The 18,460-nt window shown below is 38.6% G+C and overlaps 1 protein-coding gene across 4 annotated transcripts; it reads left to right on the forward strand.

The window, feature by feature from the left end:
• Nucleotides 1-235: 235 nt before the first annotated feature.
• Nucleotides 236-17,270, forward strand: LOC122296058 (pentatricopeptide repeat-containing protein At5g15010, mitochondrial). 4 transcript variants are annotated; one of them, XM_043105458.1, is made up of 4 exons: nt 236-2,781; nt 6,524-6,816; nt 7,158-8,054; nt 16,724-17,270. In XM_043105458.1, the coding sequence occupies exon 1, from the start codon at nt 892-894 to the stop codon at nt 2,677-2,679; it is 1,788 nt and encodes a 595-aa protein (XP_042961392.1). In that variant the 5' UTR covers nt 236-891; the 3' UTR covers nt 2,680-2,781; nt 6,524-6,816; nt 7,158-8,054; nt 16,724-17,270. The 4 variants fall into 4 exon arrangements, with proteins under 4 accessions (XP_042961392.1, XP_042961390.1, XP_042961393.1 ...); XM_043105456.1 differs by lacking the exon at nt 16,724-17,270 and adding an exon at nt 11,392-12,056; XM_043105459.1 differs by lacking the exon at nt 7,158-8,054.
• Nucleotides 17,271-18,460: the final 1,190 nt, after the last annotated feature.

Consider the following 18,460-nt stretch of genomic DNA (forward strand, 5'->3'; position numbering starts at 1 on the left):
AAAAAAAAATTCTATTTTATTGAAAGAGAAAAAGTTATACGGATCCTTTATTGAAAGAGAAAAAATATCATTTTAAGATGAATATTTTAATAATTTTAAAAATTTTTAAAAATAAAATTATCTTGCTTGTATTGCAGTCCCTAAATAGAAATTGTATTATTGCTCTAGACAAAAATATTGTAGATAGTGAATTCGCACCTTATATATAAGTAGAGATTTTTTACTCTACGTTTCGGTCGAGGCGCATGGCGATTTTTTTATTATTTGTTTTAAACACGGAACAGAAACCGTGTGTTTCCCCTGTAACAGACCCCCAATTCGGTATCGCTCCCAATTTTTACACCCTCAAATCTTTGGGTTCTCAGTGTCCAGCTAAGGTCCATCTCCCCCAACTCGTCTCCCTCGAGTCGTCGATACGAACACAACTCAGGAGCTCCCTCGTTCTCCCCCTCAAATCTATCGGGTATTCAACTCTCCCCAACGCAGCTCCAAGGTTCGAAATCACTGCCTTGGGTTATTGGCTGTAGTGATTTCGATGTCAATGAGTATAAGAAACAAATGAATATATTATTGCAGTGAACTCAATTCTCGGTTTATATGTAGTGGTAGAATAATGGAGTTTTCAATGTACTGTTTTGTTCTCGTGGTGTGTTCGCTCAGTCAATGTCACAAACAGCTTGTATTCTAATTTTGAAACTTAATGGATATCTTCCAATCCACTTACATCTATCTTTCCTCAATTAGAAGTTCAAAGTAATCTGCCCACGGAGAGAGAAGTCCGTTCGATATAGTCTGTCACTCATTTTCCCTTGTTTATAGGATCTGGTCGATTTTTCCTCTTTCGAGTTTCGTTCTGTTTTCTACAATCAATAACAAATTCACTTGGTAGTAATGCGGCACATGATCAGGTTAAGATCTTCTAACCTCTCCGTATTCTCAATTCTTCGTCGAACCCATGTCAATTCTACTTGTTCTGATATTCTTGCTAAGCCTATCACTGCTGCCCTTCTTAACTTCAGCCCATCTACCCCTTACAGTTTTTCAGCTATGGAGCCTCGCTTACAATTTTTCTCGTCTTCTTCTATTTTTCCAAGTTCAAACCATTCAACCTTAATAGAAACACAAGAAGATGCTAATAGTGACGAGGATGATGGTGGCTGCGGTGGTGAAGAATATGAAGAGGATGAAACAGAATTCAAACCATTGCCTATGGGAGACGAGGGTCTTGTCCGAGATACAATGACTATTGTGGATATATTACATGAACTTCGTAGCAGTCCATCTGAATCAAAAAACAAGCTTGAGCATTGCGGGATTACAGCCTCATCAGAATTGGTGGTGGCAGTGCTCTCACAAATCCGCAATGATTGGGAAGCAGCATTCACGTTCTTTCTGTGGGCTGGAAAGCAGCCTGGTTATGCTCATTCTGTGCGCGAATACCATTCCATGATCTCTATTCTTGGGAAAATGAGAAAGTTTGGCACTGCATGGGCCTTGATTGATGAAATGAGAGGTGGTACCAACGGTCCACCTCTTGTCACACCTCAGACTCTCTTGATCATGATTAGGAGATATTGTGCTGTTCATGATGTGGGGAGGGCTATAAATACTTTCTATGCCTACAAACGGTTTAAGTTTGAAGTTAGGATCGATGAATTCCAAGGCTTTCTCTCTGCCCTTTGCCGGTACAAGAATGTGCAAGAGGCTGAGCACTTGCTCTTCACAAATAAGAATACATTCCCGTTTGATACCAAGAGCTTTAACATCATCCTCAATGGGTGGTGTAATGTGATTGTTAGTCCCCGGGAGGGAGAGAGAATTTGGAGGGAGATGAGCAAGAGAGGTATCCAACATGATGTTGTCTCATATGGATGCCTCATATCATGCTACACAAAAGCATGTAATCTGAAGAAGGTGCTTAAGCTCTTCAACCAGATGAAGGAAATGAAAATTGTAATGGATAGGAAAGTCTACAACGCTGTCATTCATGCTCTTGCAAAAGGTAGACTTGTGAAAGAAGCTATCAATCTCCTGAAAACAATGGAAGAGAAGGGCGTTGCTCCAAATGTCGTCACTTATAACTCACTGATCAAGCCTCTCTGTCGGGCCCAGAGAATAGAAGAAGCTAAAGAATTCTTTGATGAGATGTTGCAGCGGGGTTTCTCCCCTACAATACGGACTTACCATGCCTTCTTCCGTTGTTTAAGGACAGGAGAAGAAGTGTTTGTGCTCTTGGAAAAGATGAAAAATATGGGCTGCCAGCCAAATTCAGATACCTACATGATGTTGATTAGGAAATTTTGTCAATGGCGCGAGGTTGATAATGCCTTCAAGTTGTGGAACACCATGAGTAAAAATGGAGTCCACCCCGATCGGAGCTCATATATTGTGCTGGTACATGGGCTATTTTTGAACGGAAAGCTGGAGGAGGCACACAAATATTATATAGAGATGAAGGAGAAACAGTTTGAGCCAGAACCAAAGACAGATGAGATGATTCAGGCTTGGATGTCTGGTAAACATGTACCTGAGTGTCAGAAGAAGGATTTAGAGGGCAATCAATTAAATTGTAGGGAGTCTGTCAAGAACACCAGATTTGATCAAACAAGAAATTTTTGCCGCCAACCTGAAACTAGAAGAGTTGTGAGAGAGCGCGGCTTTTCTTTTTGGGAGCAGTAGGTTCTCATGTAATGAGAAGTCTCAACAGTTTGAGGTTTTTCTGTAAACATGACTGGGTGGTTAGCAACCTCCAATGTCAAGTTTCCCTTTGACCTCATTCAGGTGCGGAGAATCTTCTATCATCATCATTATAAGATGCATTCTAACTATTTCCTTTTGTTACTATGAATTATAGCCATGAACTGTTTTTGTTAAGATGATGATATCCCATAAATTTTTATTAATGCACCCTTGTTCCAGAGGAATACCGTGGTAACTTATTGAGGCATCTTGGCATTTACAAAAAGCATCAAAATGCAAGAAAAAGAAAAACCTATATTAGCCTGTGAAAGAAGACTATACAATCTAAAAACTTAAATCAACTCATGTACAATGTTAAACTGGTAATCCTATTTTGTCGAGCCTCAAAATATCTCTCAGCACTTTTGGTAAGGCCATGAGCTCCAAGAAACCTTTTGAGGAGCATCATGCTCCTTGTTTTGCTAACCAGTTTGCAGCCTGGCTTGTCTAGCTATGAGTTTGTTTCATTGATAAAGACCGAGATTGTGTCAAAAGAATAATTCCACATGAAAACTTGTTATAGGAGCTTGCTTAATACCTCTTGAGCTAGTATGAAGAGATATGGAGAGTGGGAATCTCTGTCTAATGCTAATACAACTATATGGAGGGACCAAATGGAGCAGATGCAGGCATGAAAAGCATAGCAACATCTGCAACGACAGACACGATCAATTAATTCAAGTGGAAGAGAGAAGTTAAGATAAAATCCTAGGCATTTGACATAGTTTTCATCAGGCCTCACTCCTAGGGAGGAGTTAGAACTGTATCATTCAACTTTAATTGAAAGTTTCATATCTGCTGCAGAATTTATCCAATGTCCCATTGATTGGTAGAACCTCATGGATATATATATAGGCTGCTGGTACTTCTAACTTTAGTCGTTCCACAACTACAAATTTGTGAACTTCATATTAAGTCTTGCCAATTGATTGTGAGACTTGTTTAATTTATTTTATTTTGTAATTTTCATTTTACCACCCATCCATCAACTAGCTCCCAAGCAATCACAGATGTTCAAAACCCTGCCTCTAGATCAGGTCACTGTTCTCAGCCCTGAAACATCACAAGCTACATGTGTAAAAAGAGTGGGGAATCGATTGATTATTTGCTTTTACATTGTGAGGTGGCTGGGGAGTTAAGGGCTGGTATCCTCAGTAGAGCCGGGCTGAGTTGGGTAATGCCTAAGTGTGTGGTGGATCTACTTGCATGCTGGAACAGGTCTCACAATTGCGCTCAACTGGTAGCAGTGTGGCGGATGATACCGTTGTGCTTAATGTGATGCCTATGGTTGGAAAGGAATGCTAGGTGTTTTAACAACAAGGAGCGGGTAGTGGGGGATATCTGGAATTTTTTTGTATTCTCTCTTTTCCAATGGTTTTCTGCTATTGTATTGAAGGGTGGGAATGTTCATGAGTTTTTATCTTCTTTTCAGCTCACTAGAATGTAATTAGGCGTCTCAGTTTGTATACTTTATGTGTACTTGGGCATTGCCTAGTTTCTTTCTATTCAATAAAGATTATTACTTATTAAAAGACAAAAAACATCACCAGAAACTCCCAATTCTGCAATATTTTTAAGCCCTTTCCCACCACAAACCCCTAGCTATCTCAAAGATCTAGAAAACCGTGCAGCCAGATAAAAAGTCCTCCAACTGACTTATTTTTTTTTCCATAATTTAAAACCCAATAAGGTCCAGAATTTTCTAAGCCAAAATAATCTTCTACCAATTAAATCGAGTACCAACAGATTCTATCCTTTAGAGGTCCATTGCTGATGTATGTCACTTTCCCCTGGGCTTGTCCTCGCTAGGTCACTGTGTTTAAGTAATTCAAGCTTCTCAGTGCTTAATTGGTGGTCATCTACATTTATTTACTTTTTGTGTAATACTTATGAAAATAGAAAACTCATTACAGAAGTGCTGCTTTTCCTCATTAATAAATTTCTTCTGATAAAAAAAAGTGCTGCTTTTCATTTTGCAGTAAATTTTTTTGTAGCAATAAAGATGTTTACAAAAATCTTGTGTCATCGATGCTGATTGTAACTTCCATGGATTCTAGAGGGTCTTTGGCCTGCTTTGAGCTTTAATTGTGTTCATGGGGTTTGTAGGAACTTTAATTAATTGGAAATTTCCCTGTTAAGAAAACAATCTAGTAGACTTTAAAAAAAGAGTAGAAGATAACAATCTAGTTGAGTACTGGGTTTTTAGAGTTGTATAGCTTCTTTGCTGGTGAGCTTGTGCCATGAGCTCCTGGAAAAGAAATGTTGATGGTCCTAGTGCTTCTATCTTTGCAATTTGCTTTGGGCATGTTGTGGTCACTAGATGCCTGTTCACGACTTTCATGCCTAATTAGCAATATTTGAGGCTGGAATTTTAGTTCAGGGTATTAAAATCCAGCATATTACAAAAATGTTTTTTAAGCATAAAAACATTGCATGGATTTAGGAAAATGAACAAGGAAAACTATTAAACAAATTTTTAAATATGTGTTCCAACGTTCCTGTGTGTGTTTCTGACGACCAATTAAACAATGTCAACATAACTCTGACGTCGAGCAAGAGTTGACGCTGGAGCTCGACTGAAGAAATGGTATTGTTGCACATCCCAGAGGACCCATTGTGACATGCAGCTGTGGTAGCCATTGAAGACAATTACCTTGGTGAACCTTGTGCACCCATTAGCTTGGTCAAGCATTTTGTGGTTAAGATTATGAGCACCTTATTTAAATGGCTTAATCTGAATAGTAAGGTGTGCGAATCTATGAAACCCTAAATTTGAGCTTTAGGTGGGAATTAGAGTGGGGCTTTTGGTATGATTGCAAGGTTCTGAAATCACCTAGAATATTTGCAGAGGGCACCTGTTTGTGCGTCTTTTGGGTAGATATTTTCATTTATTAACAAGGATATTTTTGGTATTTTTAGCAACTAATCAAGTTGTTTTTTAATTCAGTCATGTAATTTGGAAGCATGTGCAATGTGTTAATTTTGGCCAAATGATGCCTCATTGTAAAGGGCAGAGGATATGATTGGAACAATTTTATGTTTGGATGGGACTTGCCCTACAGTAACATATTTGGACATGATTCAGAAGGCACTCCAAGGCTATCCGATGATTGATCCGTTGGCACAAACCGGCAAATGCACACAAGCACTGGAAGGCTACCACCCTCAATGGAATGATTGGCCTCCTGCTTTTGCTAAAAGATTCCCATTGCTCTGCTTTTAGTACAACTGACTCTCCCGCAACTCCAGCTGAGAAAGTAGTATGGTAGACTTGTTTTTTGGTTGGGGGTCGGGGGGTTTCTCTAATTTTCCCTCCTCGAACTAGCTCGAGAAATTTTATCAACTGGCCTCCACCATGAATATTATATGTAATCCATCTTCAAGGCTAAATTATTTGTACTAGCCTAACCAGACAACTCTTGAAACTTGTGCAATTTTCATGATTGCTTGAAGCAATAGTATGTTGGTCGATCGAAATATCTTATAGTTTGTCATGGATAGATGTTTAAACTTGGGTCATTCGTGCCTATATAGAGAGGTTTAATGGCATTTTTTGGGGTTGTCATCTCGTGATTCTATAATGTTACATATAGAAGAGTGAAAAAAATATTGTACATGACCCCAGTGCTGAGTTTTAGGTTAGTTTGGAAAAAAATGCCCAAATCCTAGATTGTGCTTGCGTGCATTATTTTCGCACTATTAACTTAACTCAATTGTTACTCTTTTGTTATTGTTTTCAAACTACATTTTTGAAGCATTGGTAATGTTTGCAATCTCGTACCAGGTACTGGCCAAAGAGGCTTCCTAGATGGTTCCCCAACAATTCAAAATACAGAAATCAGCAACAAGAAGGCAAACTAATCTCATTAAAAATTCAAGATCGGCAACAGCAAACTGTCCATTTTCTATCCATCATCACCAAGAGCTTCATAGTTTTATATTAATTTTGCAAGGGAGAAGATAAAATGAAGGGACAAAAAGGAACACTGCTCCCTGCATCCATGCCAAAGTCTGTTGGCTTCACTTGCATCAATCCCAGTGTCATTCATGTGATCTGCTGCACCTTGCCTCTCCCTTGTAAGGATGATTTTCAACTTCCTTCAGATATTATTGATGTATGGCGTCTTTCTTATAGAAATTGTGTGATTAGAAAAGGGTAAGGGTGGATTTCCATGATTGGGATAGCAGGATCGGGAGTTCATACTTCATAGCATTGTACTTTTATGATATCCTTTTCTAAGTTCTTGCTCACTCACTCGTGTGTTTTACATACTTTTGATTAGGAGCTCTATGTGTTAAGAGCTTGGTAGTTGTGGATATTAGGATTGATAGTTGTGGATATTAGGAATGCTTGTGTGCTGTGAATGCTAGGAAGGTGATTGAAATGGTGAAATATGGTTGCTGTTATGAGAATGCAGGTTGCACGGCAATTTTATGAAGAAATGTGAAAAAGGATAATGGCAATGGAAATGCTACGGGAGTAACTTCGAGGGCTCCCTATCCTCCAAAACAAAATAGCGACTACAGAGACTCCTTCCAGGAATTGTTCAGATGCCCTTCCACTCACCTTTCTGTGCCTTAAGATATTCTCATTTCCTAACAGAATTCAGACTAACTAAATTGACCCTGACAGTGTAAAACCCAAATGACAGACGCACGCACCGTTTGGATTAAATACCAAACACTGCGTTTTCAGACTATTGAAAGGACTCTATTGCAAAAACGGTGCGCAGCACCTATTTAAAACATAAGAAACGGTGCGCAGCACCCAGTTATTTAATACGGAACACTTCCTTGCTTGCCGACGTCGTTGTTGCTTCTTTAACTTCATCACTTCTACACTTCGATCTCCCCAGTTCAGTTCCATCTCAGATCAGTTCTTCGGAGCCCTAACATTCCCTTCCTCTTCAAAGAACCTTGCCCACAAGGTGTGGGTAAAGGTTTCGAAGCTTCCACAAGATTTCCCAGCTACTTGCCTCTGTCGGTAACCCATTCCATTTCACCAACACTTCAGTCACTACTCGGTCTCCCTGTTTCTTCATCTTCCTATCCAAAATCAGTTCTGGTTCCGGTTGAATCTCACCAGAGGAATCAATGGGAGGGAGATTCGGGAGGATTGGGGTCTGAGAACCCAATTTCTTCTTCAGACAAGACACGTGAAACGTGGGATGGATCTTCGAAGACTCTGGTAGCCTTAGATGATAGGCGACAATTCCGATCTTTTCTTCCACCTGGAAAGGTCTATAGAATCTTGGTGATAGCTTCAGATTCCGCCTCAAAGCTAGAGTTTTTTGACGATATGGTTGCAGTTTCAGGTAAACCCAGTCCCCCTTTTCAAATACTCATTCAGTTCTCTGTCTATCCGCATAATGTTTCATTCTATGTTGAGCATCAGTTAAATTTTGTTTGAGCAAGTTTATTACCTGGTCCCTGTTGTTGAGGAACTGATTTGCCACATCATTTGCTACTGTTCCCGGTACATAGGACAAGAGAGTGGGTGGGGGGTAGCCGTAGACAGCTTGATAAGGGGTCATTTTAGTCGCCGTATGATAGGTGGTATTATACCACCATTCAGCCATGGGGAGCCAGTAAGACCAACCTTTCGGCTTCAAACCAGCATAGCAACGTAAATAGGCTTCCACACATTTATTCACTGCTTCAGTTTGGCCATCCAATTGCGGGTGATAAGCTGAACTGAAATCAAGAGAAGACCCTTGCGCACTAAAAATGGCCTTCCAGAAATTACTTAAAAAAATTGGGTCCCTATCCGATACCACAGACCTAGGGCACCCATGCAGCTTAAACACATTCTTCATAAACTCTTCTGCCACCACTTAAGCAGTGTAGGGATGAGCTAAGGGTATAAAATGCCCGTACTTAGAGAGTCGATCAACCACCACCAATATTACACTGAACCCTTTTGAAACTGGTAGACCTTCCACAAAATCAAGAGAAATGTCAGTCCAAGGTTGGTTGGGAATGGGAAGTGGCTGGAGTAGTCCAGCTGGGTAAACAGTCTCGTTTTTTATGGCTTGGCAGGTATCACATTCCCGTACTAGCTTCTTAATGTCTTTTTTCATACCTTTCCAATAGAAATTCATTTTGGCCCTTTGGTATGTTTTCAGGTACCCCGAATGACCTGCTTGAGGGCTGTCATGCACAAATTGTAACACTTTCTTTTTAAAATCAAAATTTTCTGCCAATACAATTCGCCCCTTTTTTAGGATCACCCCTTGTCTTTGAGATAGCCCTTAGGTATATTCCGATTTGACTGTAGCTGATCCAGTAACACTACCAGCTCAGTTGATTCTTGGTAGCTCCTTTTTCATTCCTCTAGCCAAGAAGGGTTAGGAAAAGAAAGTATAGCCGCACATTCAGCCCTGCTTGGCCCTTCCATTCTTCTAGACAGTGCGTCTGCCACCCTATTTTCCTTCCCTTTTTTGTATTCAATAGAAAACTGGTAGCCCATCAACTTGGCTACCCATTTGTGCTGCATCTCAGTTCCCATCCGCTGCTCCAATAAAAACTTGAGGGCTTGCTGGTCAGTCCTAACTATAAAGGTCTGACCCAGGAGGTATGGCCTCCATTATTGGACAGCTGTCACAAGAGCCAGTAGTTCTTTTTCATAAGTAGATAAGAGAAGGGCTTTACCCTTAATGGCCTTGCTTAGATAAGCAATGGGCTGTCCGAACTGCATTAAAACGGCTCCCAGCCCTATTCCACACGCATCACATTCAATAACAAAGGGCTTTGCTGAAATCTGGTAACGTTAACACTGGAGGGTGTGCAACAGCCTGTTTCAAGGGTACAAATGCCTTCCTTGCTTCCTCACTCCAAGAAAAAGCATTTTTCTTCAACAAATCTGTAAGAGGGGCTGTAATTCCCCCATAATGTCGGATAAACTTCCGATAATACCCCGTTAACCCTAGGAATCCCCTTAGAGACTTCACATTCTTAGGCTCAGGCCACTCTAACATGGCAGCCACTTTAGAAGCATCCGCCATCACCCCATCAGCATTAATCACATGACCCAAATAGTCGATTTCCCCAACAGCGAATTTACACTTAGATCTTTTGGCATATAGGCTGTGTTGCTGTTGTAAGGATAAAACCTTACTCAAATGTCCCAAATGTTCAGCTCTACTCTTGCTATAGACCAAAATGTCATAAAAAAAATACCAATACAAATTTTCTGAGATAAGGTTTAAAGACATCGTTCATTAACCCTTGGAAGGTGGCAGGGGCATTAGTTAGACCAAAGGGCATTACCAAGAACTCATACTGCCCTCCATGAGTACGAAACGCTGTTTTGGGTATATCCTCCTCAACTACCCGCACCTGGTGATAACCCGACCTTAAATCGAATTTAGAAAAAATAACCGAGCCAAACAATTCATCCAACAGCTCATCAATCACCGGAATTGGAAATTTTGCCTTAACCGTCTCCTTGTTTAATGCCCTATAGTCCACACATAATCTCCAACTCCCATCGGCCTTGCAGACCAGTAAAACAGGAGAAGAGAAGGGGCTGGAGCTAGGTCGTACCACCCCTGATTTCAATAGCTTAGCCACTATTTTCTCTATTTCTGTTTTTTGGTAGTAGGGATACCGGTAAGGCCTATTAGCTGTGGGTTGTGTACCTTCCTTGAGAACAATCTGGTGGTCATGGTTACGGGGTGGAGGCAGCCCTTTAGGCTCATTAAAAACTCCCTTTAGGCCTATTAAAAACTTGAGTAACATCAGCCTCCAATTTTATTTGCTCCTTCCCTCCCTCCATAACAGCCATAATTTGTAACAAAACCCCCTTACCCTTAGGCATTTTATGACCATCCTCGACCACAGAAGGTTTCACCCTTAACCCTTGTAATTCAATCAACTTCCCTTCATGTCTAAAACTCATTAGCAATTTAGAGAAATCCCAAGTTATGGGGCCCAATGTTTCTAACCATTGGACTCCTAACACATCACATCCAACAAGATCAAGTAAATAAAGAGAGGGCTTAAACGAGGTACCTTGCATCTTTACATTCTCTGCATTGCACATTCCCGCACTTCTCAAGCACTGACCGTTTGCTACCTTGACACTCAATGCAACTGAAGGATCCACTACTAATTTCAGCTTTGGAATTAGAGCTGAATCTATGAAATTATGTGAGCTGCCCGAGTCCACTAAAATCACCACTTTCTCCCCATTTATGCTGCCCACCAGTCTCATTGTACTAACTGTAGGAGTGCCCGCAATTGCTGCCAATGAAATTTCAGGAACCTCTACCTTGTTATCAGCCTTGTTGTCCACGCCCACTTCTTCCTCAACCTTTGTAGGGCTGTCCTCCTCCTCTTCAACGTCTTCCTCGTCAGCTTGGAGGAAATAAATCCTTGATTTTTTGCACTTATGGAGTGGGTTCCACTTTTCATTGCAGTGGTAACACAACCCTCTTTTCCGCTTTTCATCCATTTGGTCGGAAAGAATTGGTCTGGTCGCACCAGTAGGGCCAGACCATTTATTGTTGTTGTTACCCGAGTAGGACCCTCGGGAAAAACACCCAAACATTTCACTAGACTTCTCCGCTGTTTGTTAGATGGATTTTTTGACACTTAAGAGGTATTCCTCTTGTATTCTTGCTAATCCATATGTTGCATTCATATTGACAGGGTTAAACATTTTTATGGGAAGGCGGATTTCATCTTTCAGCCCGCTTATGAAGCAACACAGCTTGTGTTCATCGGAAACGCCCCTCAATCGATTAGCTAGGGCTTCAAATTGTGCCGTGTAAGCCGCAATAGAGCTGGACTGTTTCAATCGGGTTAGAGCCTCCATGGGACTATTGTACGACGTTGGTCCAAAGCGGAGGAGCATAGACCTGGTTAATGTGTCCCAATCATGGAAATGACCCCTCTCAAAAGACTCTTGGTACCATACTAGAGCCTCCCCCTCCATGTGGTAAGACGCCATGAGCAAGCGATGTGGCAAGGGAGTCTGATGGAATTCAAAGTAACGGTGTGCTTTGAAAATCCATGCAGCTGGATTGTCTCCTTGAAAGTGGGGAAAGTCTAAGCGGACACCCCTGAAATTGCCTCTTCTTGGCTCTTGTGGTTCATGGTCTTCATACTGTAGCTGGCGTTGTTCCTGATCATTTTGTTGATTGTTTTGCTGATTTTGGTTGTGCTGTTGTTGTTGGTGTTGCCGAACTATTGTGCGCATCATATCATTGAGTGTGTCGAAATTATGCTGAAAATTCGTCATGGTTTGCTGGTTTTGTTCATTTTGCTGTTGTGTCTGCTATTTAAGCTCCAGTATTTGCTGCTGTAACTCCTCATGTTGTTGAGCCTTGGATCTAGTATTGTCTGCCATAGGATCGACTGCTAGCTGATACCACTGTTAAGAGCTTGGTAGTTGTGGATATTAGGATTGATAGTTGTGGATATTAGGAATGCTTGTGTGCTGTGAATGCTGGGAAGGTGATTCAAATGGTGAAATATGGTTGCTGTTATGAGAATGCAGGTTGCATGGCAATTGTATGAAGAAATGTTAAAAAGGATAATGGCAATGGAAATGCTACGGGGTAACTTCGAGGGCTCCCTATCCTCCAAAACAAAATAGCGACTACAGAGAATCCTTCCAGGAATTGTTCAGATGCCCTTCCACTCACCTTTCTGTGCCTTGAGATACTCTCATTTCCTAACAAAATTCAGACTAATTAAATTGACCCTGACAGTGTAAAACCCAAATGACAGACGCACGCACCGTTTGGATTAAATACCAAACACTGCGTTTTCAGACTATTAAAAGGACTCTATTGCAAAATCGGTGCGCAACACCTATTTAAAACATAAGAAACGGTGCGCAGCACCCAATTATTTAATACGGAACACTTCCTTGGTTGCACGTCGTCGTTGTTGCTTCTTTAACTTCATCACTTCTACACTTCGATCTCCCTAGTTCAGTTCCATCTCAGAGTAGGTCTTCGGAGCCCTAACACTATGTTCTTGCTCTTTTAGGAACTTCTTCCCCCTTCATTGTCATTTTATCATCTAGATTATTTGGTTGAGATAAAATGCTTGATGTTCTTCCATAGATGCCGTAAGTTAAGAAATTATCTCAACAATTCATTTGGGGGGAATTGTTCTTTCTGCTTTCTAGAACTCAGCCATGGCTAAATAGATCTCGACAATTATATGTGAAATTCTTTATAATGCAGTTCGGGGCTTACTGTTTGTTCCACAACCAGGTACGATATTGAAGTGTGAGGAGTGTAATCGTCCTGTATTCCAGTTTAAGGCTTCATAGGGGTAGGAAAAGAAGGGAAGAGGATAGAACCACTATCCTATCACACGGTTAACTATAGTTAATTCTTTATCCCATTACTCTGGGCGGATAGTGGGAATTGAACCCGCATCTTCTCCTTGGCAAAGAGAGATTTTACTATTCAACTATATCTGCTTGTTCTTGATACACAATGTATGGACCATATTTGGATAGAGCTAAGCCAGATGCTCTTTTTTTTTTTTTAATAAAAGATTCATTTTTTTATTTAGATTATTTATAAATTATTCTTATCATTATTATTATTTGATTCTTATTATTATTCGATTCTAATAAAAATTAGAATAATGCCATTGTGCCACCATTAGAAAGCTTGAATTTTGTGTCGGTAGGAGGTATGAACACTTTTGTAAGTATAATTGTAAGTAGATATAGTACTACTTATATATTTATTTCAATTTATTATACCCTCTTTATCACTACTTACGGCATCTAAACTTCAAAGTTTGGAATGGCTATTCTAAACTTCAAAATTTTAAAAATATGTAACTTTTTAGCTTTTAACTAACCACTCAACACTTAAAACCTATATTGGATTATCCATCATCACATTCTCTATAATAATTAAATATTATTATTTTTTATTATTTATATTTCTTAACAAATTTATATTTTTTTATTACTTTTTTATTTTATTTTCCTAATCTTCAATAACCTCCAACAATCATATTCATTTTCATTTTCACAATCCAACAATATATAATATAATAATCTCATATATACATAGATGATAAAATCTCATATGTAAATAAAAATTCCATATATACTATCCATAATAATGTTACATCTATAATATAATAATCTCAAAATATAAAAAAATAACATAAGAGAAAAAGATGAAATTAATAAATAATTGATATAGACTTGCAATAGGACTTTCATATTTGAAGAAAAAGATGAAATTACTGTAACTCATATTTGGGATGAAAAGGAGTTGGTTAATTCAATGTAGGCCAACTTTTAATAAAATGAGTTAAATTTGAAAATGAAAAGCAATTTAAAGAGGGAAAAATATAGTTGCAAGCACAATTGTGCACTAATTTGTGCACTAATGTAATGTGATTAGTCAAAAAGTAGATTTTATTGAAAGAGTTTTGCTATATACAAGCACAGTCACGTACTGATCTGTGTACCAATACTGATTCATTCATACTTAAAATTTAAATTAACACTGTTTTTAATAAAATTTACTTTTTGACCAATCACATCATGTTGGTGCACAAATTAGTGCACAATTGTGCTTGCAACTATATTTTTCCTTATTGAAAACAGTGTTAATTTAAATTTTAAGTATGAATAAATCAGTATTGGCACACAGATTAGTGCGCAATTGTGCTTGTATGTAGTAAAACTCTTTAAAGAAATCAATGTGAATGCTCTTGGAAGAGAAGTTAATGATTATGAGATAAGAATAGAGAATATCTTATAACTAGCCCATTTGGTTATCTCATAAAATCAGCCCACCAATCATATTGCGACTCGTTAGCTGATTTTCATCATTACCATGCATGTCACTACACCTTAACAGCACACTCCATTCCCCCTAAATCTCATTCTTCCTATCCTAACCCACGCCCGACAGCACTTTGCCTCCATCCCAACCCACACCCGACGGTGGCTATATGCTTCCCAACCCAAACTCAAAATCCATCCCAACCCAAAATCAATGGCAGAGAACTGGCAACTACCTCCCGAAGGAGCTCGCACTCGATAGCACCCCACTCATCCCAATGGCAAGGAAATTGCATTATGTGATACTCCCATATGATAAGATTGAGGGTAGGTGGTGTATAAAATATTACATTGCTTGGGAATGAGAAATTATTGTTCTTTATAAGGTTCGAATGAGGCTCCAATTGTATCATTGACTAGTCCTTTTGAAGTATAGGTCATATAGTTTGGGCCTCCCATTGGAGCGTTACAAATGGTATCAGAGCTAATCCCAACGAAAAATGTGGAATTTGAGTTGTGCCACCTACAACAGATAGGCTCAAAGAGGATGTCAGGAATTTAAGGGGGATAGATTGTGATACCTCATATGATAATGATAAGGGTAGGTAGTGTATGAGATCTTACATTATTTAGGAAGAAGAAGTTCTTACTCTTTATAAAGTTCTAATGGGGCACCAATTGTATCATTGACTAGTTCTTTTGGAGCATAGGTCATGTGGATTGGGCCTTCCATTGGGGTGTTACAAATGGTATCAGAGCCTATCCCAACTAGAAATGTGGGACTTGAACCGTGCCACCTGCAACGAACAGGCCCAACGAGGACGTCGAGAATTTAAGGAGGGTAGATTATGATACCCTCATATGATAAAATTGAGGGTAGGTGGTGTATGTGATCCCACATTACTTGGAAATGAGAAGTTCTTCCTCTTTATAAGATTCTAATGAGGCTCCAATTGTATCATTGACTAGTCCTTTTGGAGTATAGGTCATATAATTTGGGCCTCCCATTGGAGCGTTACAAATGGTATCAGAGCCAATCCCAACGAAAAATGTGGAATTTGAGTTGTGCCACCTACAACATATAGGTTCAAAGATGATGTCAGGAATTTAAGGGGGATAGATTGTGATACCCCATATGATAATGATAAACGTAGGTGGTGTATGAGATCCTACATTACTTAGGAATGAGAAGTTCTTACTCTTTATAAGGTTCTAATGGGATTCTAATTGTATCATTGACTAGTCCTTTTGGAGTATAAATCATGTAGTTTGGGTCTTTCATTGGGGCGTTACACATTATCATTGGATTGGCTAGTAAAATGTGTGCTTTGAACTTTTCATTCTTAACAGAACTTGTATTGGAGTTTTTGTATTGGGTTTAGATCTCATTTTGAAGTTATTGTAATCTAGGCTATGGAAATTATCTTGGCATATGGATTGAAAATGCATCTAACGCCATGAATACCAATTGTTTGTAAAAAAGTCTCGAAGGCCCTTTGGCCACAACACCCCACCAAAATATGAAGGCCATGCGATGTGAGGAAAAAAAAAATTAGAAAAACAAAATATGATGCTTTCAGTCTCTTGCTTACTGTGTTATGCTTTCTCACTCTTTCAGTTCTTTTTAGTTGCATGCTTGTACCATATTAGTTGGGTTTAGACCTTTCCAATCTGCTTGAATCTCATGGTAGAATTCCACCTTTATTTATCCTATGTTAATAAGGCCTTTTCTCATATCATCAATAAGTTTCAATGATTATTCAACAGGTCTGTCCCTCCAAGGACTGTTCATCTTTTTTTACTTGTACTCTTTTATCTCGTCAGGTGTCTTAAAAAAAATATTTACAAAGTCAATACCTTTCTAAAGATTGGTTAAGAAAATAATCACATGATTTCAATCTAAAAAGGCCTAGGTCAGATTCTGCTTTTGTTGTTTTTTCACCTAATTAAATTCCATTAAAGGAAACACAAAACAAAAGAACTCAACAGCGGCCTTGGCTGCCCATTAAAAAAAAAAAAAGGCCTTGATTACAACTCTTCATTCACCACCAACGCAAGTATGTCAAGGTAGTCAAGAGTTCATGTGGCAACCTTTACTTTCAGGGAAGAGTGGAACACTTCTCAATTTGTATATAGTCTAAACTTTTGTGCTGATTTCTTCGTTGCTTCTAGCCTTATTTATCTTACGTTAATAACTTTCATTTTTAGGTCTCGGCAATGGCTTCTAAATTAGTCATGGATTTAATGGAGGCCTCCTATGGGGTTCGTTTTTCTGGATTTCACATGGACTCCCTAAAGCAAAGAATTAAAGACATAGAAGCAACAACTACGTAAGCAATTGAAGACATGCATAAACAACCATTTGTCATTGGTAATTGTTGGATGGAAATATATGATGAAGAGAGCATGGTCACTCGATTGAGGAATGGGGTTGGCATGTCCTTACACCCAGCTAGGAAATTATTGAAGGTTGCTGCAATGAGACATATTTCTCATGTTCGGCACCATAAAATGAGACCATTTTCAGGAATGTCCGAGGCAGATGGGCATGATGGAGGCCAAGTGGTTGACATTGTGATTGTTTTTTATTGTGATTTTTTTTGTAATTTTTATGTATCCAAAAATATTAGTGTATGTCGGGCAATGCTTCAACTCATGTAAGTTGTTTTAGCTCTAGCTTTGGACAACTAATTTGTAATGAACATGTAAGCTGTAATTTTATTGCATCGCTTGCAATTTCCTTGTTTTGAGAAAATAGTTGCACGGCATGCATGCATACTCAAATATCACATCAAATATTTCAAAAAAATGACATCCTTTAAAAAGTCAAATATTTTCAAGTACATAAGTTTGTGACTATTTCTGGGTCAACTTGTATAACTTGAAACAAAGACATGCATGCCTACTCAAATTCATAAAAAAAAAGCCTTGCAAAAAGATTTTGATATAAGATCAATGGCATCCTGATGAGTGTGTGAAAGGGCACTCTAAATATCTTATTATTGGACTAAAATGCTAAAATGTGAATAGAAATCATAGGAATTAATGTGTATTCTTAAATTGAATTTCTATTTACGTTGGGATACTCCTAAGCAGTTTTTTTATATCTAATTTCAGAGTTTATAAAAGAGCAAGTCAAGTCCAGTCAAATTCAAAGGAGGACATTCATGAGGTTTGAAAGCAATTTGGAAGAAAAGAAAAAAGAAAAAAAATTACAAAATGAAACCACAAGAAATCCAAGTCCAAAATTCGTTAAGAGATAGTCTGAACATACTTTAGTCTTTTGACTGTATCTTTCTACTCATATATTGGATTGATAAGATTCTTGATGCATTAGAAAGCTATCTTAAAGGGCTATAACTTTATCTCTAATAAGGATTTCCAAATTCAAACTCCTGAAGGGTGTACGTAGCTGCCAAGATAAGTCCTAAAATTTAAGTTTTTTTTTAATGCGGAAATTAAAAGGACATTAGGATTTCTTTCCTATCCTATATAAGCATATCATTAGCACGAAATAGAGAGGGGAGGAGGCACAAGAGGTAGATCTGAAGAGAAGAGAAAATCATTTCCATGGCCACCGTTCGCTTCAATTTTCTCTGGAGATTTTTATTGTCCAGTATATTTATGGGTAACTAAATTCTCAAATAGGGTTAAGGATGAACTTGTACATTAGATGGTATTTATAATTTATTTTTAATTCATATATTTGATTTTCAATTGCTAAAACTCTTTTGTTTTATCATTCTCAATTCATCGTTGATGTTTTCTTCTCCGAATAATCATAGAATTTATTCTGTTTATAGATTCAGTCATGCTTTTTCTATTGAATGGATTAGTTCTTTGATTATGTTTGGATCAATTATTTATCTATATTGATTTAGTTTTTTGCTGCAATATCGCTCCCTGAGTATATTGTTTTCATTGGATTTTCTCAATAGGGTTAGT

This window comes from Carya illinoinensis, chromosome 15 (genome assembly GCF_018687715.1).
Source record: "Carya illinoinensis cultivar Pawnee chromosome 15, C.illinoinensisPawnee_v1, whole genome shotgun sequence".
NCBI classification, from domain to species: Eukaryota; Viridiplantae; Streptophyta; class Magnoliopsida; order Fagales; family Juglandaceae; genus Carya; species Carya illinoinensis.

Bases quoted from the DNA above. Each gene is read 5' to 3' on its own strand.
- LOC122296058 (XM_043105458.1), top strand. From the start codon at position 892: ATGCGGCACATGATCAGGTTAAGATCTTCTAACCTCTCCGTATTCTCA.